Source organism: Phytophthora cinnamomi (genome assembly GCF_018691715.1).
Source record: "Phytophthora cinnamomi strain GKB4 chromosome Unknown Contig10, whole genome shotgun sequence".
NCBI classification, from domain to species: Eukaryota; Oomycota; class Peronosporomycetes; order Peronosporales; family Peronosporaceae; genus Phytophthora; species Phytophthora cinnamomi.
The window spans coordinates 194,901-215,262 of record NW_027150943.1 but is presented as its reverse complement, the minus strand read 5'-3'; the positions used below and the strand labels follow the sequence as shown (position 1 = coordinate 215,262).

Genomic DNA, 20,362 nt, shown 5'->3' with positions numbered 1-20,362 from the left:
ATGTGCCCGAGCGAAGCATTGATTCTCGTATCAATGCGGTTCCGCGGAGTGAGCAACTTCCCATGGGCGACGAGTTCTACACGTCGAGCTACGACAAGAACGACACCTCAACGACGATCATCTTCAACGTATTCCGAGGCAGCCCCCACGCGCTGAAACTTCAACTGGAGGCAGCGCTCAATCAAGAAAATGTGACGCCGCCACACGTCTGGGTCATGAGCTTCAACTCGCCAAACGAAAACGCGTATAGGGATGTTGTTGAATCAATGAGACTACAATACCCTGGACGATCAGGCCAGCTCGTAATGACAGTTTCCAACTACAACCACAAGTTCCATGGACGCTTCCTGTTAGCCTACATGGCGACGACCAAGTACGTTTTGGTCGTGGACGACGACAGAAACATCGACTCGACGACTGTGCACGACTACATCCAGTACATGAACCTGCAAAAAGGAGTGTGGGGGAACTTTGGACATCTTCGGGCACCGACCTTCGCTGGGTACAAGAGCTGGCCAAATGTAGGCTACGATCTCGGTGCGATCGACTGGGTCGAGCAAGACTACCTGTGCGGGATGTGGTTTCTAGAGCAGACGTGGCTCGAGTACTTTGCGAAAGAGCGTCCGCCGTCGTGGGAGACAGCGGAAGACATGCACCTCTCACATGTTATGCGCAAGTACTTGAATTTGAACACGTACGGCGGAAAAGTGGCCCTCGAGGCTCGTGAATTACCGCGCAAGGACTATGCTGCGACTGTTGGCTCCGCGCTGGATTTACGTGAGTACATTTTCGACCACCAGCTCGGTCGCGGTAACAAAGTTGCGAACGTGGAGCAACCGCTGGATTCGCTGGTTTACGCTGAGAGTGCTAGCGACATTGAAGAATTCATTGAAAAGCTGGATGCTTGTCCTACAGCTACCAGCGATACTCCGGAGGTGGCGCCATGGTGCGAAGCTGGTAAGACGGCGGCTGTATTTCGTGGTGCGAAGGACCAGGACGTTGTCGGTCTCATACTCGCAGCAAAGCAATTGTGCAACAGGACGAACTGCGAATACTACAGCGCCAAGCCCAACATCAAACACCCTATCCATTACTTCAACATGCGCGAAGGCTATGGCCAAGCGAATACGGGCGTTGAGATCCCGTTCCAAACCGGCGCGACGGACGTCATACTATCCCTGGTAGGCATCCTGAACAACGTGCTACCAAGAACCTTGTACTTATTCAGCCCAGAGGGCATAACGGTAGCAGATGTCGACAAAAGTGTGGATCCCGACAAACGGAACGCGTTGCAGATTTACCACCGCACTGCTTTGCTATCTGTAGACATCCATCGGAACTCGAAGACGAACCCCAAATGGTTCCAGCGACCAGATGTGGCCGGCAGTACTGCTGCAACAGCGCAGAAGCATCCAAATGAGATGAGAACTTTTGTCTGGCAGAGAGAAAATGATCGTGTGACGGCCTATTAGCGCAACAAAGTAGAGAAATCCACCGCAGCACAGAAGTAGGCACGAAAGTAGTCGGTAGGTTGTTGCACCCCTCTCTAGTTTTTTCTCACCACGCTGTGATGGACCATAAATCGACATCTTGAGGGCGAAAAAGCACGAGGCGGTATCCCACTAACGTTAGATTGCTACGCTTTACTGAGAATCCAACTACGTAGTTCGTACTCTATTCGATATCTCGTGTGCCTTCGCCACAATCGATCACTCAAAAGTGCAGGCCTTGGGAAACTGATTCTTATTAGTTGTGCACCTTTAAAAAGGTGCACAACTAATTAAAATAGTCATGCGCCGGGTGACGTCACTACTATGTGATCTATTATTAACGGATCAATTTAGAGGAACGATCATTCTTTATTGTTTATTTATTATTACTATTTGTTCAGACGAAGCGAGGATTCGAGCGATTCCCGATACAAACGCCATGTCAGTCTATTTCCGACCTCGGCTACCTCCATCACTATATCCCCTGGAAATCCCGAAGTCAGCCAACAATGAAACTCCTGACTAACCTGTGCAACCGCATCCCCTCAAACCGACACCACCACCACCTCAGGAACGGAAACCGATCACTAGGAATCGTTTTAGGTAACTCACTTAGACGTCAAAGCGGCCTTCACCACGTTCAACGCAGACGAAGTCACGCACCAGTAGCGGCCTGGTGGATTCCACCCCGACTGCGAGCGGAGACTTGCCTGATGCACTTGCCTCAGCCCCAGTGACCACGGCAAATCGCCAGCGGAGACGTCCCAAAGAACGACTTCAACTTGCTGAAATCTGCAACGTGCCGTGGCTTGGGTGGGTGTTCGTCTACACTACCGCGCTTGTCTTCTTTTCCGGCCACCGATGTGTGGCACTCCACGCGCTGGTTGACATGTATAGCACGTCTACGGACCATACGAGCGGAGCGAGGGTGGCAGCAATGGGCCTCGGGTTTCTTGAGGATTTCGTGTGTACTACTTACTTCGCAAGTGTGTTGTGGCTGTTTGATACATTGAAGCACGTCGCGTCCAAATGGTGCAAGTCGAGCAGTGGCAAGCACAAGTGCATTACGGCGCCCACGGTGTGGACGAACGCCACTTTTATCACGTCGTGGGGGTTATTCATCGCGATGATGACTCCGTTTGTTGCTGACTTGCTGCTGGTGCAGCGCCGAGAGATGCGCTTCACATTCGACTTCGTCATCATGGCTGTCAACGAGCGGAACTACGTCAGTGCTGCTCCGATATCAAGCGAGGAGTACACGGAAGGCTTCATGAATGTGGCATCTCTTGCGGTCATGTCTACTTTTTTCGCGATTGTGCGGACGTGGACTCGCTGGTGCAATTTACGCCGCTGGAATCCAACGCATCTATTCGTTTCTCAAATGCGCGGCGATAAAGTCAATATGGTCAAACGCGTAACATATATTGAGCTCTCTCTAGAGGAAGGTTCGACCTCAGCACCTGAGAACAATATGCGAGGTTTCATCCACCAAAACCTCCCCCCTCTCCGCGCGCTACAAGCCGCAGTCATTTGTGTGGGGCTAATCATTATTCCCATGATTACAATTGCTGTGAGCTGTGCGAGCCCCCCTCTTGTTGCGTTTTCGGCAATGAACGCGACTCTGAACGAACTTTTTGGGCATGCTTTGCTACCTACTGCCACCTCTACCGAAAACTTCAACATGCCTCCGATAGAGACGAACATCCACCCAACGGAGTTATACACACTTTTCGGGAAGAACTCGCTCTACCGGCGCACTACTGGTTTCCAAGGGGATCTGGCGTTTGATATCAACGTCACGGCTGAGAACCCACCCCACGTCCTCGTCATCGGGGTGGAGTCGTTCCGATTTCACGACTCGCGCTACCTAGTCGGGGACGAAGACTCTGCCAACTGGTTTAAAGGTGCAAACATGACAATCACGCCGAACTTCGATAGGTGGGCAAAGCGCCGAGTGGCTCTCCGCAATATGTGGTCAAGTAATCCAACCAGTTGCTCGCTGGAAAGTATGCTGTTCGCCCAGATTCCCTACGACAGCCCTGTCAAAACAGGCATAACTGGAGTCAGGAAAGATACTAAGCTTGTAGGCCTACCCCAACTTTTCACAGCTAATGGGTACGAAACATATTTCACGACCGGATGTGCCACAGACTTCGAAAACTGGAATATGTTTCTTCCAAGCCACGGCTTCGATACCGTTTGGGGAAAGGAAGATATCGCGGAATGGGCAGAGAGAGATTTGGGTATTACGCACGATGAATGGTATGGCGACCAGCATCGAGGATTTACCTGGGGTGTGCATGACGATCTCAATCTGCAAATTCTGGGGGGCCCAGAATTTCTGGGTAATCTGCTCGTGAACAAAACGCGGGAGCAGAGTGAGCGCCGCGCTAGTGGCGAAGCAAAAAGACCCCTATTCATCACGCACTACACAATCTCCAGCCACGCGCCATTCGACGCGCGACCGACGTGGTATGCCGAGTCAGATAAACCCAACTTCTCTACACTTTATGAAGGTGAAAAATATGCCGAGGACATTAAGAATTATTTGGAGATGCGATATTTCACGGACTTGGAATTGGGGAAATTCATGAATCGCATGGCCGACGCAGGCGTATTGAACGATACCATTGTCGTTATCATGGGTGATCACGGACAAGCACCCGAAGCAGACTCTATTCATAACGATGAGCTATCTGTAACTCGTGTGGCTGCAGCGATCGTTGCTGAAGGTCGACTGGGTAATGCTACGGGACTTGTGATCGAAGACGCGGTTGAACAGTACGATATTCTCAACACTTTGGCAGATATTACTGGTGTACCCGACGGAGGCTTTATACAAAATGGAGTCGGGCGTTCACTTAAGCGTAAGGCCCACTTTGGTGACCGAGGCGTCTTCAGCAATGTCCCAGGTTACAAGATGTCAGTGGTTCGTGGTCATCTACGTCTACGTTTCGATGGCATCACGGACTGGATGCAATTGCACAATGTCGAAAGTGACCACGATGTGCTGATAGATTTGTTTCCAGAGCAGTCTCCCAACGATCAAACAGATTGGTTGTCCTGGCGTGACGAAGGCCGCAGGATCGCCGCATACTACACCAAGCGATGGGATGGGAATTGCTTTCTCAAAGTTAACGGCGGTTGAAGGTCAATGCAAAGAAAAAACAAGAAAAACCAAAGGGAGCGCACGCTAAGGAGAATAAATATCACGCGTAACCCTGTTAACGACAAACGTTTCGCCGCTAACCCCGCAAGGGAGCAGATGCTTATTAGGGCCTCGTCGCGTCATCTTCAGGTGGAGATATGCTGGAGATCTTCAGTAGGGGAATGACTCTTACTTGCGTTTGATAGGCTACTTATGTTGAAGTTTACCACACAGTCGTATGGTATATAAAAGAGAGTGGTTCCGGGAAACACGTGTACAGGAAATACAGCCGCTAGCCTAGTAGGCATTGGTACGGCTATCGTATACAGTATTCGGAGCTTACCGCGATTAGAGCACCGGCAAGTCGCCGACGAAAGGCGGGCGAAACCCCCGCATGACGACGCTGCCTAGCTGTATATGTGCGGACTAGGGTCGTCGCTACTTGCCTGTTATGTTACCCACCCACAAAAAATATTTTGGAAGCGGGGGAGGTGGGTACTGTAGGTGAGAATCGCTGAGATGCATAATATAGATCGCACAGTATGTGATCAGGCCACCACGACCGGTGATTTAACGGCTGCGCTGAACGTACATCGGTCCTAACCGGTTGAAAATCATGCCTCGACGGAGTTGTTTTACGTCCGCTTTTTTTAAGTCGAGTCCCGATGTCGTTACGGGGAAACTCCGCACTGCATCGCCAGCCAGGGCCTCAGTGCGTATTCTGCAGGAAAACCCTCACGGCAGAGAGATACGACCCGCATTTACGAAAGCTGGAACGACGCCCAACGAAATGTGGCAGGATTTACTGTTGCGCCTCCACCTTTGTCGCTTGCGAGCAACCAGCAGGCTACCGACGAAGTCTCGTTTTCGTTGCTACGTCCATCCTAATGCTGATCCTATGGGGGAAAGTCTCCGTGGCGCCTCGCGCCGTATATATGATGACACTTACGGAACCTATTCCTCCACCAATGAGCATTTTGCATCCGAAGCGCTCGTGCACGCGTCTCTCGATCCTGATATCGCGTTCTCCAGCCGATCAGTAGTTTCGCGATTCACCGAGTATTCGGAATCGTTCCCACAGTACTGCAAAGCTGAACCAGAATAGCATTACCGCATCGAAAATACGCAGTTTCTTGCCCAAGGTGGGAACCGGGACAGCGATGCGTTACTATTGATCTCAGTCTTCAATGACGGCAAGTCCTGGGGCACGAACCGCACAGTCGCCGACTTCTTTTCTCTTGTTGGCTCGATGGCCTACCCGAAAGAGAAAACGTCAATCACCCTGCTGACATCCTCCGGGATGGACTTCGAGGGAGTGAAGAGTGTTTTCAACGACCATATTCACCAGTACGCCCAGCTATCGGTAGTATTTCGCAACGATTTCGCCTCCGAGGGTTTGACCCGCGAAAATCGTCACAATGACGATCTCCAGGCAAGCCGTCGGCGGATGCTCGCTCGCTATCGAAACTACGCACTGTTGCTGACTCTTCAATCCTGGCACCAACACGTGGTGTGGCTGGACGCAGACGTCGCCTCGATCCCGCCAGGCCTGTTCTCCAAAATGACTCAGTGTACGTCCAAACTCTGTATAATATGCCATCGATAACGGGGGTCTAACGCCCAAGTGTGTCTGTGATGATGCAGCTGGACTCGATATCATACACCCGTTGGTCGCAAGCAAATTTGGTGATGGCGGTTGGGACGTCTACGATCGAAACGCGTGGGTGGGTCATCGCAAGGTTCGACCACCTCTGTCCACCGGATTCGTACCGGGCCCGTTGAGCACAAGAAATATGCTGGACCTCTATACGGAGACCGAATGTGCGAGCTGACGTCCACCGCCAAGGTGTCAATTTTCCCACAAACTTGTGTTATTGGCAGTGAATGGGGTGCAGAGGGTTATGGTGGTATCGAGACTCAAGGGATCTGCGCATTTCCTAGGCTTCAGGTGCTGAGGATGATCAAAGAGATCGTTTACCACTGCGAGTAGCAGGGTGGTCGTCGAACGCAAGCTAAAATTTAGTCTTCGCTTCTTTTAAGGCCGTTAGGGCATAATAGCATTAAATGAACACAATATATCTCACTTGTACAATGAATCCAGCGATTTTCGCTTCTTGTACTACTGAAATATGTCACACTGCTGCAGAGATCCTGGAACGCCTGCGCGTACTCCCCAGTAATGTAGCCACCTGCGAAGCAGGCTTCCAGCGAATTGCTTGGGTAATGGGGTGGCGCCCAGACCGATAAGGCACTTTGAGAACATGTTCTTGTCGTGCCCAAACCGATTTAGCTCTGTCCGCGGCAAGCGTGGTGTCATGTGTGTTGGGAGCGAGATAAACATGTTGTTCCACTGCGCCTGTCGCACAAACGCGATGCCCTGCGGGTACGGGTCCAGTAACGCCTTTCCATTCACGTACAGCATTTCAGGGACTGGATCATCAGTGGGCATGTACTGCAGAATGCTACCGCAAAGTGAATCGGGGTGTTTTTCCATGTCTTGGCTCGGAGTTGACGGAACCACACTGACGCCCCACGGCGAGAATGCGTACGGCACGTGTGCCAGCTCCAAGGACAACCAAAATGTCTCCTAATACAAGCAAACAAAAGAAACAAAAGATACTTCAGTTCCGGTGATTAAACTTTGGTAAATGTAATCAGGGTGTACCTTGTCACCGAAGGAATATCGGAATCGAAGGCGCTCCTCAGTTATAAACCAGAGCATAATCTCCAGTGCGGTTTGTATTGCTCGCTCCTTGTCTATTAGTAGCAATGAGGAGTCCATCTCGTGGCATGTTTTCCCCGCGTATGCGAACGATTCCAACACTTGACGGGAGGGAGCGTGCCAGTACTCTTCGCGCAAATGGAACCGGCCGTAGTCGAACGTGGTCAGCATTTCTTCTGTTACTGCATGTCCCCATCCTCGCCATTTAAGTGCTCGCTGCAGTTGGCGTGCACTGTATCATAGAAGATAGTGGTGCCCGTTGTCTCGTATGGCTTCATGCTGCGCAGAACGGCGGGGTCCTTTATGATGATGTCGTCGACGTCCATCATAATGATGTGGCGCACGTCGGTATGGTATATGGCCAGCGGTTTGATCCACCAGCTACGGAAGTCGCCTGCCATCTCGCGCTTGATCACTCCGCGCCCCACAAGGTCTCAGCACACGTCCACGGTCTCTAGTCGGTTGTCGATGCTGAAGAGCAAGTCTCTCGATTCATCGGACAACTCCTCCAGACCGCAGTGATACACTTGAATCAGCTCCTCGTTCCCGAGGCACCGCAACTCTCGAACTAGCGATACGCCCATGGCCAAGACGCCGTCGTGGATGCACAGCACGATGGCTTTGTCGCGAGAAATGCTGGTATCGAAGGCGTGACTGCGTTGGTGGAACGGGGACTCTCCGGCGACTCGGTTCCGGAGGAAGCTCTTCCTAGAGCTGCTCGTGCTGCTCATATTCCCGACCAGGACGACCGTCATGCCGACCACGTATAGTGCGAGAACCGGCAGTAGGCACTACAATTGCGGCTTTCGTGCTGCTAGCATCGTCTAGTCTAGTCTTGCCATGCGCGTGCCCACAGCCTACGAAGAAGAAGTGGGTGCTCATGCATGAAACGAACGTCCCTGGACAAATGGCCGGGCTATTAAAGCGTTTATCGCCAGGCTCAAATCGCACTAGAGACACCAGTGCGATTTGAGGCTGAACAAATCAGCCGAAACTGCGGTTAAGTACGAAAACACAACTTTAATCGAAGCACGACTAATGAGAGTGAAGGATTGGTACATGTACTGTATCGCTACTATTCTTGAGACTACTACAGGTAGTACTACCACTTCCGACACCAGCTGTTGTGTATTTTTCATGTACATGAAAAATTATTGCAGGATTTAGCCACTACAGACTAATTGACGCCACTTTGAGCATCAGATCGACAATCTCGCCGTCGGCATCGCCCTCTTCAACGCCCTCGTCCTCGCCGTCTTCGTCCGGCTCGTCGTTTCCACGAAGGGGAGTCGCAAGACCTGTCTTTTGCCAACAGTGCGCCACCGTCTTGGCCTCCGTAGACGACCACAACAGCGAGCTCCATTGCGTCGCCTGAAGCTGGTCTATTTTGTATGCAGACTGCCCATTAACATTTGCATCAGCCTCAAACCTTTCGATCCCGTGGTCAATCTGTAACGACCTAAAGCGTGCCTTGAAGGACGCAATAACACCGGCGTCCAGAGGCTGCAGATAGGTGGTAGTATTGGCCGGCAGCTTCTGAACTTTGATGTTCGTCAGCACCATGTCGCCGAGAGCCCCCTCGCTTCTACGCTACCCACCCACTCCTCTAAATTCTTTTCTAAAGCAGGCGCCTTTACCTTTAGCGGCTTACGCCGTTTGCCCTCACCGTACTCTGGTTTCTTGATAGTGCTTGCGTTCTTTAGTATGTCAGATACTGTGTTGCGGGCTGGGGCTTTGCGCAAGCGGAATGCTCGCTTGGACCACCGCGCTAGCTCCGAATGGGTCATGCCAGGCTCCGCTGCGCTCTTGTCAATCAGCTCGCGCTTGTTCTCGATCGTCAGCCAGCGTCCCATTGCTCCCTCGGAAGGGGGCCACAGCGCTCAGAAGCCAGTCTGCGGCGAGTGGTGGACGCGCGCTAAGCATCCCTGTTTAAGTTGATAACGTATTATTAAGGATATTTTTTCTAGTATTGTGAGTTTCATTCGAAATTGTGAGGATGCCCTGAATCGAATCGATTTCACGAATCGATTTCGAATCGATTCAGGCGATATTCAGCCAATCAGAAGTCACTTGCCAGCGTTCTCAGTGTAGCCACCACCCCTGCCGAGCCATCCCAGAGCTGCTGGCCCGCACTCCGTGGAGCTGCTGGAGCTGCTGAAGCCGTCCAACTCGCACCTCGTGAAGTAGTGGTCGCTGCTGGAGGCGCCCGAGCTGCACACCGTGGACTTGTTGCCGCTGCTGGAGTCGGCTGTGTCGCCCGTCGTAAACGTTTTGCCGCTGCTGAAGTCGGCCAAGCTGTCCCCCGCTGCAGCTGTTGGGGTCGACTTAGCTGCACCTCGTGGACTTGCTGGAGCTGTTGGAGTTGCTGTAATCGGCCGAGCTGCATTGTTGCCGCTGCTGGAGTCGACGCGCTGTACTGTTGGAGCTCCTGGTGTCGCCCACGCTGCACTATTACCGCAGCTGGAGTTGGCCGAGCTGCATTTGTGGAATTGGTGAGGCTGCTTGGGTCGGCCGAAGTGCACCTCAGATAGCTAACCGACAACGATGACAAGCATTCAGCAAGCAGTCAATGGCCACCACGCGTCGACAAACACCATCATGCATGCTCTCTATGGTTACTTCTATCTGGGCCTGTCAAAACAACAACTGGCAACGATCTACAACAAGCACATCAACACCATTTCAAACTGGGTCCAGCGTTTCGAGTTTGACAATGACTACCAGCGATGTTCTACTAAACAGACTAGCCGATTCACGGGAGAGCAGCGAGAGTGGCTGCTGGACTTCTACACAAGGAACCCGGTTGCGTTTCTCGATGAAGCGAAAGCTGCATTTGAAGAAAAGTTTACACGCTTTATTGCAATTTCTACGGTGTGGAGGGCACTGCAGCAGCATGGTCTTACATGGAAAGCTCTTGAGCGACGGGCGATGAACATCAAGATCAACGACATTTTGCGATTTACGCTGGAGCTGAGCACGATTAAGTGGTGTCAAATGCATATTCAATTCCTCGGTGAAGTTAGCTTTGACAACAGGGGCATGCTGCGCTCGCGTGGTTACTGCGTAAAGGGAAATAAACTAGCATTTCGTGGCGAGTTCAATCGGAAGGCACGCGTGTCATTGCTTTGCTTTATCTCTGTGGATGGTCTCGTGGAAACATTCCACACGGACGGGACATTTGACCGCTCCAAGTTTGTTGAGTGCTGTTGTATGCATGCCCATTCAGGGAAAACTGTGCACTAGTACCCAGGAAGCGGCTCCGTGTGGATTCTGGACGGCGCCAAGATCCATTGCCACCCTGACATTGTCTACTACCTGCGGTCGCTAGGGATAATTCCCATCTTTCTTCCTGCATACTGCCCATTCTACAACCCCATCGAGTACCTGTTTGGCTTGATTAAGAAGGCGTTCAAGCGACAATATGTGGAGGGTTCCAAGCAAAACCAAGCCGTTCTCATTTCAAATGTGCTCCAGCAGTTCCAAGACTTCGACTTGACCAACATTTTCTAGCACTGTGGGTGGAGTGTTACCGGCGAGTTTAACCCTATGTCGGCTCTGGGGGACGAGTACGTAAGCACACCGCGAGCTGAGCAATTCGCTGTGAACGACTTGCTGGAGTTTTCAGAGCGAGGTGATCCTGATTATGACGACGAGTGCTCAAGTGGAAAAGACTGAACTAGTGTAGTAGAGATGTAATTTAGCTTTCGAGCTTATTCTGAGCAAGAACTGGTTGTGCTAGTCATGGTCGACGTCCTCTTGATTCGGAATGGCGGCCAACGCGGACGTGACGTCCATGCTATCTGGTTGTATCACTACATCCTCGCCCATTGCCTCAATCACATCCAAATGGTTCTCCAGCATCTGGTTCATCGACACGATGGCTGTCTGCAGCACTTGGACAGTTTGCTCAAAGTGTTTGATCTTTGCCTGCATGCCTTACACGACTTTCTTCGCCATCTTCATACTACGCTGCACACGGTGCAGGTGTTGGTCGCTCGCGTTTGCTGCAGATCTGAATTGAACGACCAGATTTGGTGGCGGCCCCTTAGCGATTTCTCGATCGTGCTGAGGTCTTGGTTTTTTCAGAATGAGAGAAGCCCACAGACGCCACGACATGTCCTGTGCTGTGAACGTACTGCCCCATTTCTCCTTCAGTGTAGTGATCATGAGTTGATGAAGTTCTTCCGTCGCAGCGCCTCCTCGGTCAGTTGCAGCAGGACCAATGCACTGTTCTTCAAATTCCACAAGCTGACTAACAGTTGATATCTCGTTACCGTACTTGTAGACGGAGAACAATACCGATTCATCCTTGTTTTTGGACAGATATCGGCGATCTTTCGCGCTTGTCCATGGATCCAGTATCTTGGTTTTCATCCTCATCGAAGTGTACTTCTCGAACATCTCGATCGTTGGCTCATGCTCATCAGCTCTCCAGGATGGTGGGGTTCCATCCAGAACAGCCAGAGGCTTCAACTCGCGCTGGATGATGTCCCAAAGCCTGGTCTTCACCTCGTCCCATGTGTCACAATGAATTCTGTGCGTACCCAACCGCCCTGCCGATGATAGACGCTGATTAACAGTGTTCTTCAATCGCACATCGACTGAGAGTTTGATCAACGGATCGTGCGAAGAAACTTCCTCTCGCTGCTGCTCGAGACGTGGGCTTCTCCTCACTTGGTGTGGACTTCGGCTCTGGTACGGCGAGAACCGACGATTGGTGATTTGGGCTGCCTGGTCTTGGTTGGGTGTGTTAGCATCGAGCGAAACGCGTCGAGGAGAGCTGCGCTGCACCGGAGTTGCTGTGCTCACTACTTACTAGAAGAATGCAAAGTGAAGTGCGCGTCCTAAGCCACCTTTGATTGGTCAAAAAGCGGTTCGAATCCATTCTGAACGCTCCTCATTTCTATCCAGGTTCTACAAATTTGGGTGAAAAAGACAATACCATATTGTTATTATTACTAGTATGGGAGCGATCGCCTGAAATTGTGTACACACAATTTTAGGCGGACTTCAACCAATTCCATCCATGGCGAAGATGAAGACAATGTCGGCTGCAGGAAGCAAGCAGCGTAGTACTAAGAGTAATATGCTATGAGCACGTATCCGCGTGGTGTATGCATTGTCCTACCTCATTGTGCTTGTATCGCATCACCCAACGCAAACCAGGGAAAGAACCAGATAACCAAGGGCTTATCGAGCCCCACACTGGTCAAGAGAACAGAGCGAAGTCAGGTTGGACTCGCTATGCGATGATGAAGCTGAAAAGCATTTGCGCCGTTAGTGCTGTTGTGCATGTGCCGTTTAGATGAGTGGTTTGCGATGCTAAAAGAGTATGTTGACAATAGTCAAGGAGGTATACAAACTGCGAGTCCAGCAAGTCGCTCATGCGAGAGCTTTTAAGCGTGCGAAGGCCGAGGGTGCCAGCGGTCAATGCGTCGCTGACGTGGACGCGGATGGTGAGCCGTGAATGGGTGCTCCTTTGGGACTGAAGATTTATGTCGACTGGGTAATCGAGCAGCGGACATGATATAAATGCCGGAAACGGATGGTGTCATGAGTGCCCGTGGTGACTGACCATGGGGTTACGGCATTTTTGCCCAGACGGGGATGATTTCCAGAGCCAACCTGGCCGGCAAACCCGTGGTGACGGCCTCGCAGATACATGAGTCGTTGCTCAAGGGGCCGCACCCGGTGCGTATTGGCCGAGTCCATAGATGTGGCCAACGAACAGCACGGCCGCTGTGATACTTTCGAGTGAGAACGCCAACGGCGACTACCCGCGCCAGACCGTGAAAGTCATGGCCGCGACGTGCCTTCACGCCGATCCGCCATTCACTACGACGACGTGTACACCAGTCGCTGCACAACGCCGTGCTGGTCGTGAACGGCCCGATGCAGACGACAGAGGTCGTGGCGTCATCTAATATGCTGTTGGTGCTGACGGATACGGGAAACACTGCCCACCTGGTGTCAAAGTTACACCCGCAGATGTCGATGCTGGTGCTGGTGCTCTGGAGTAGACGGCCGGACACTCGGACGATCTTCTGAAGGACTTTGTGGTTCGCTGCGTGGGCTCGATGATCGAAACCGACTCAATCCTGTGCGGTGCCACGGAGACCGGCAAGAAGCTGGGCGGGATGAAGAAGAGCGACGTTGCCTTTCACGACATTCAGGAATTTCAAATCTGACTCGATGAACATGCTGAAGGCGCGGCACGTCCAAGAACTCCATTCCCATATGATGAAGAAGCTGGGGATCGACATGTGGGTGAGTCTCAAATGAGTGCAAGATGTTGCTATCACTAGAAGGTGTGTGAAACAGCAAGTTTGGACATCCTGTTTGGCTTATCTTTTGCAAAAAGTAAAAATTGGTTGATTCAGCAAGGTCTGTGTTGTGCGTACAAATAAAGCGTAGTGATCAGATCACCTTGGTCCCAATGTTTGCTTGTGAAGTAAAGCTACTTATTTCATGCATCTACAATATAGCAAGCCGTACTGTTAGTTTTGTCTACGGCTTCCTGCACACGTTGTTCCTCGTTCGAAAAACTTGAGCGCATTTCACTCGCTGTTGATAGTTTCTCCAAGGTTAGCGGGGTCGTGAGCACAATATCGTCGCGGCATCGAACTCTAGAGAGAGCCACATACGCAAAGGAAGATTAGGAATTGACGACGAGTGAACACATAATTTTAGCGCACGTGAGCCTTGTACATTGTGAACCGTCAGTGCGTATGCAAGTCGAACAGGGACACCTTCTCTGAAAACGCTCAAGTCACTTGAGTTCTTACTCCAACTAATTTTTATCGGGATGACTGGCATCATATTCGGTACGTCAGAAAAAAAACGACCGACCGACATACAAATCCCATATCTGTACTAAGACTATAGGCAAATCGGTGCCAGAGGGGAAAATGAAGTCGTAAATAATACCATTCGTGCCGTTGCAGAGGCCAGCACTCTGCTCTATGTTGAAAGTCAATGTTATAGGTGCACCGACCGCAAATCTTACACATGTTGCTACAACTCTGTCTCTGCTCGAGTCTAATGTTTCAACTTCCTCTAACGGCTCCTTAATCGTATTTTGTGAGATCTCACGCTGTTTAGCTAGTCTCTTTAACTGTACAATATGCTTTGGTCGGATACGTAGAATTGAATACGAGCACGCTTGAAGACTCCGATGGTTTGTTTCCACGACGTCAATGTTCTTGTAAGCGATATGTTTTGCAGTTGCAGCCCAAGCCGGCATCTCTGAAGTGCTGCAGGCTCTAGTATTAAATAAGGCAATGTCCTCTTCTGTGGGGCACTTTCGACGAAGGCGACGCAACGCTGCAAACCACTCTAGATCCGTTTTCCTCTGTTTTGACTCGTCAACGTGCACACATGTTGAATTCCCTCCCAGATCTCTCGTCCCATTCTTTGAATTGGATTTTTAGTTTTTGAAAGGAGTGTTGACAATGAATGCGGCACTACATGATCGAGTTGTGCGGAATCGCCTTTGAAAATCACTGGAACCTGTTAGGAACAACAGTCACCGTTTTTCGCTCGTTGAACCTCTAGCTTCTTCTATTGATTGCTGCATAGTATCATATAACGCCTTCATACGTTATGATCGTGAGGCCTTAACACGCAACAATGGTCACCCGTCTTATGCTCCTCGCATACTCGACAACATACAGTGAACGTACCGGGCTGCTGGGCGGTACGACGCGCGGGCAGCAACCCTGGCGCGCCATGAAGCGCGAGAAGACTCTGCAACACTTATTGACAGCACCGGGTGGAACAGCATCCAGTCCTTGCGTCCTTTACTCTGCAGCATGAACCCCTTCACAGCATCCTAATGCAGCACCAGCGAAGGCCGGAATCAGGTTCCACACCAGCGCTCCAACGACCTCCTCGAGCACGGCGTGCAGGTCACACAGCCCGTTCACATAGCGCTGCGGCTGGCAGCTATAGCCCTGGTGGCCACCAGGTTACTGGATAGCGCGGCCGGCTTCAGCACGCTCTCCACCCACGGGCGACTGCCTGGGTGGCTGCACGGAGCTCTTGTCTTCTACTCAGGCCAGGGCTGCTTCGAGCTCTTGATTCCTGCTCATCTGTGCTTGCTGCACGCACGCCATGCCCAAGTTTTTACGACTTTTTTACGGGCCGTATAATACATAACCGATAGTGCTACATATTAGGGGCCTATATAAGAGTGCGATCGGGGCGCGGATCGAGGGTGCACCAGTCTAAAAAATACCGTTTTATCCCATTTTCTAGGCGTCCCATGCTAACGGCCGATTTCCATAATATATAACACAACCCCTCAGTTTAATGGCTGCGACCCGTCGATGGGAAATGAAACCGCAAGTTTGAACAGAAATGTCAGGGAACCCATATCAGAAAATGTTCTTCAACACAGTTTTTTTTTGTGCGTTTTTGGGCCTCTAGTGAGCAAGATTCCAATACGTAAGCCTAACCCATTCGAAGAACTAATATGTACCAGTGGTAAGAAGTAAACTAGACAATAAATCAGGGTGTAAATAAGGGCATCACGATTATAGAGAGGGCTTCGCCCCAATTACTATTATTATTATTATTATTATTATTATAGTACCGGGTTTGAGGTCATTAGTAGTGATTTTTAAATAATAGCCAAAAACTCATAAATAGTAGTGCTATTATCACTACTAATGTATCCATACTTATGCGAATGGTCTCCGCTGCTGTTAGGACTCATCACCCCTCGATTTCGTCACTAGAGTGCCATATCGGAGACCACTCCTTCTTCTCGTGGCAGCACAGACCTGTGTACCAAATGCAAAATAGCACTAATGCTCACAGCTGCTCAGTGTCACGATGGTAGTACGAAGATAGTCAACAAACAGATGTTGTAGCCAGGGATTGACAGTAATTGGATTAATACTATTACTCCGGGTTTGATACCGCGCGCCCGCGGACAGGGTCTGCCGGCGAACAACTGTCCACTGCCGGGCCTAGAACAGAAGAATAACTGTGCGGAGCCGGGCTCCGCACAACAAGAAGACGGCGCATGCGAAGAACGCTGCGCAAGTCTCGGCCCGGGACCGAGACGCGATAAGGATCGTCTGCTGGGCAGACTGAGGCGGAGACGCCGGAAGTCGAGACGCTAAGTGTTTTGACGCGCACCGATACTGGATTCCAGTATCGTGAGATGGAGCTCGCTAATCCTCCGACGACGGCGTCGGAGTTGACGTCGCTTCCAGTCATGAGCTGGAAGCGCTTCAAACGCGACCTGCACGATGGACGCATCGAGCAGGTCTGCGTTCTTTCGAACAGCGAAAGAACGAAGAGCGAGGGCGAAGAGCTAAGGCGGCTCTTCATGGGAAGTACCACTGAGAGGGAAGACACTCTCAGTGCGAAGACGAAGCGAGAGCGCTTCGAGGAACAAGGTTGGGACTCGCTGAAGTCGAGTCCCTATTACGAATTATTGAGGGAGTACAAAGACGTACTCCCGGAAGAGATTCCTGCGGAGCTTGCGCTGGACAAGGGCATTCAGCGCGAGATTGATCTCGTGCCGGGCACGAAGTATTGTGTCACGCGGCAGTGGCCACTGCCGCGAGAGCATGTAAAAGCAATCGACGACTTCTTTGAAAGTCGTCGCAAAGCAGGACAAGTGCGGGAATCAAAGTCCCCGCACAGTGCTCCGGCGTTCTGTGTAAAAAAGCCACAGGGCGGATGGCGCATCGTTCATGCGTATAACAAGCTGAACGATGCGACAGTACCGGCGCAGACGCCGATACCGCGAAAAGATGTTATCATCGATTCGATGGTCGGGAGCACCGTTTACAGTGCTCTCGACTTGCGAGATGGATTCTATCAGATCCTAATGCGTGAGAGCGATATTCCTCTCACGGCAGTGAGCACGCCAAGCGGCATGCTCTGGGGATGACTGGTAATGCCGCAGGGGCTTACGAACGCCCCTGCGACCTTCAACAGGTGCGTTACACACTTGTTGCGCTCGGTGCGCGACTTCGCACCGAGCTACTTCGATGATGTGTTCATCCACAGCCAGGCTGTGGACGGGAAGACCAACATTGAGATGCACCGGGTGCATCTCCGGAAGCTACTTGAGCTTATGCGAAAGCATAAGCTCTACGCGAACCTGAAGAAGTGTATCTTCGGGGCGAGCGAGATACCCGTCCTCGGGTGTCTCGTTTTGATGCGGAGTCCTTCGACGAGGCCACCACGTTCCATGTCCAGTATTGCTTGATAAGGCAAATGACCCAATCAGCGATGCCAGTCTTCAAGTGAATCTTTTGATACTGTCGGGAGAGTTACTGCGTGCGATGTCGCTGCAAATTCACTTGCAGTCGTCTTAGTGTTCACGTACGCTCCGTCACGGATAGCGTTCGGAAAGATAGCCGGTCCGTACACGGTACATCCATTATCACCGAAATCACACTTGTATCCATCTGCTGTAAGCACCGATACGGAGAGGAGCGTTCGAGCGAGAGATGGTATGTAGACCACGTTGTGTACAATACCAAGCGATCCGTGTAACGGGGTTACAGACACAAGTGACAACAGTCACTTGTGCATGACATTTGTCACTTATTGTTTAACAGATTAATATCTGTTAAAGGTTTTAGATACTTCCTCACATTGGTGTGAGGCACACCAATAGATACCTTGAAGAGGGCCACCACAATGTGTGGTCCACACCTACCCAAAGATCCTATTGGTAGAAAGCAGCATCTTTCTACCAATTAGAGACGTGCATATTGGCGGGGCTCTGACAGCCAGCCGCTGTCAACCCCTTTCATAGATGATAAACAGTTTTAGCAGATGTAGGAGGAAGATCAATTTACAAACAATACAGTTCTCATTCTACCTTAAACTAGGTACTTGGTGTTTTATTTGATTTATATTATACTTGTGGACTCAAGTATAATTAAATCAAGTAATTACTAAGTACTTACGCTTCCTCAAACACGTAGCGCGACGTGTAAGCTAAAGTAGTGAACCAAAGTAGGCCCACTACAGTCCGTCGTACGCCCATTGAGAGTTTGTGCATCCTAAATTTGCACTTGTAGACGCTCAAACCTTTCGTGAGCACCAGCGTCAAGGTAGCCATCCCGTATCGCACCGGAGAAATTCTCGACGATGACGAGCTTTACGTTGATGTTTGGCTTAGGTTCACTTGCGATCTCCACGGTGGCTTCATCGGCTTCCCCGCCTTGGCCAGCTTCCCCGTCTTCTTCCGTTCGCGGTCCAGTCTCACGGTCGACTTCTTCATATTCATTCGATCTGTGCGAGGACACCTCCGTTTGTTCAACAAGCAAGAGAGGCTGTTAACCTGTCGTGAAGGTGGTGAGTTTAGGACTGAGTTACCGCTGAGTTTTCCCAATGGCCTGCTCACCCTCGTCCTACCTGTACCTACAGGGCACCTCAGGTTATCAGCGCTGCCTCGAGCCATCAACTCTGACTCGGATTCATGCCACTCTAACCAGTGGCAACGACAATACCATCATGGATAAAGACACCCAGCTGTTCTTGGGTCCTGAGGTGGTTATGCGACTTCAGCTGACAGGGTTCAGGCCTAGGAGTCCTGTTTTACGTGATGAAGGTGAGCCTTCGCGAAGGCGACCATTGGTGACGGGGTGTGAGGCTGGGATTTCGATTCCGAGCTGTCATAGTTGAAGTGAAGCCACTTCCGGAGCGACTCGTGGTGCCAGAAACGGTCCCGTGCCTAGCATGGTCGGTGCCGGTGCCGACCTATCTGTGATGGCCACGGATGAGGGTGCGGACCTGTCTGGATTAAGTTCCTCGGGGTCGTCCCTTATGTCTGTGACCGACTATATGGTTGGGACTGGGGCGCATATGCCCATGTCAAGTGCCACGGTGATGCGAGGATCAACAACGGCTATGCCGAGAGGTTCCTACCCTGGGATGGTGATATCAGTCACGTCTCAGCCTCTCCGAGGTGGCTCAGCTTCAGCCGGAACTGAGATTGGGACGCTCAGACTTGAGAACCCGGCCCAGATACCGTTGTCTGGCACTCCCGAATCGAGGAGACTGGCTCATATTAGGCATACTGGTTTTGGTGATCAGCGGGTTCCTGGATCTGTTGGCTTTAACTTTGGACCCCCGCCAAAGGTACGGGAGTCTCAGCTGAAGCGTTGATGATGGAAGAACAGTTTCAGCGGGACTTAGCTAAGCACGGTGCTGATGTGTGGACTCGAATCAATGCTGAGCGGGATCAGAGACAGCTGCTAGATGCTCGGCTGAACGCCGCTTTAGCGGATAACCAAGCTGAGCAGCAGAGACTTCGTGAGGAGTATCAGAAGTTGCAAGCTACAAACGACCAGATGTCTGAAACCCAGCAAAGGGCTCAGATAGGACGGCGAAGGCAGTTAGAAGCTTTGGAGAAATTAGCTGAGCAACGTGCTGCCGAAGAAGGTGAGAGACGCATGGCAGACGAAGCTCGGGCTCAGTATCTCCTGGGTGTGCAGAAGGAACTTCAAAAAGCTGAAGCCAGAACCAGACAGACTGAACTGCAGAAGGCTCATGAAGAACGTGCCTCGAAGATCCGAGCTGAGTATGAAGTCGACTTGCTGAGACTGAAGGAGAAGAATGCTCAAGCCCAAGCTGACCACAAGCGTGCAATTGATGAACAAGAGGAGAAGATCCAAAGATTCCAGATGGCTTAAGAGCAGTTGAACACTCGTGCTAATTCAAACGCTAGAGTGATTGGCTCAGCTCTGCCTTCAGCTCAGACCCGAGTCTCAGCTGGAACGCCAAGGCCTCCTCCACCGAGTGATCCAGTCTTGGCCCAGGTATCCATCACATAGACCAGACGTGTTCCCAGTGTCAGCTTGATCTGAGCTTGATACGACACGTACGTCGGAACATCTCCCATACCAGTCACAAGGAGATTAAAACCACGTCTCAGCTTAAGCTTGAGTCTGCGTGCAAGATCCAAACTTATAATGCTAGTCGTGGCCCCGGAATCCAATAGGATCTGGGTCCGAGTGTTGAAGATAA

At 51.2% G+C, this 20,362-nt stretch overlaps 6 protein-coding genes across 6 annotated transcripts; 2 read left to right on the top strand and 4 right to left on the bottom strand.

Moving 5' to 3' along the window:
- Positions 1-62: 62 nt before the first annotated feature.
- Positions 63-1,472, top strand: IUM83_05607 (eukaryotic translation initiation factor; the record flags this gene model as incomplete). Its single annotated transcript, XM_067929754.1, has 1 exon — positions 63-1,472. One exon carries the CDS (start codon positions 63-65, stop codon positions 1,470-1,472), a length of 1,410 nt encoding a protein of 469 aa, XP_067798239.1.
- A 5,285-nt stretch (positions 1,473-6,757) lies between these two features.
- On the bottom strand, positions 6,758-7,531 carry IUM83_05606 (uncharacterized protein; the record flags this gene model as incomplete). Its single annotated transcript, XM_067929753.1, has 2 exons — positions 6,758-7,225; positions 7,304-7,531. 2 exons carry the CDS (start codon positions 7,529-7,531, stop codon positions 6,758-6,760), a joined length of 696 nt encoding a protein of 231 aa, XP_067798240.1.
- An 8-nt stretch (positions 7,532-7,539) lies between these two features.
- On the bottom strand, positions 7,540-7,761 carry IUM83_05605 (uncharacterized protein; the record flags this gene model as incomplete). Its single annotated transcript, XM_067929752.1, has 1 exon — positions 7,540-7,761. The coding sequence occupies one exon, from the start codon at positions 7,759-7,761 to the stop codon at positions 7,540-7,542; it is 222 nt and encodes a 73-aa protein (XP_067798241.1).
- A 33-nt stretch (positions 7,762-7,794) lies between these two features.
- IUM83_05604 (uncharacterized protein) lies at positions 7,795-8,115 on the bottom strand (the record flags this gene model as incomplete). The annotated part of the gene is made up of 1 exon (XM_067929751.1): positions 7,795-8,115. One exon carries the CDS (start codon positions 8,113-8,115, stop codon positions 7,795-7,797), a length of 321 nt encoding a protein of 106 aa, XP_067798242.1.
- A 1,311-nt stretch (positions 8,116-9,426) lies between these two features.
- Positions 9,427-9,654, bottom strand: IUM83_05603 (uncharacterized protein; the record flags this gene model as incomplete). The annotated part of the gene is made up of 1 exon (XM_067929750.1): positions 9,427-9,654. One exon carries the CDS (start codon positions 9,652-9,654, stop codon positions 9,427-9,429), a length of 228 nt encoding a protein of 75 aa, XP_067798243.1.
- On the top strand, positions 9,554-13,548 carry IUM83_05602 (Pyruvate kinase; the record flags this gene model as incomplete). The annotated part of the gene is made up of 4 exons (XM_067929749.1): positions 9,554-9,852; positions 9,920-9,974; positions 12,962-13,051; positions 13,381-13,548. The coding sequence occupies 4 exons, from the start codon at positions 9,554-9,556 to the stop codon at positions 13,546-13,548; spliced, it is 612 nt and encodes a 203-aa protein (XP_067798244.1).
- Between the last annotated feature and the right edge of the window lie 6,814 nt (positions 13,549-20,362).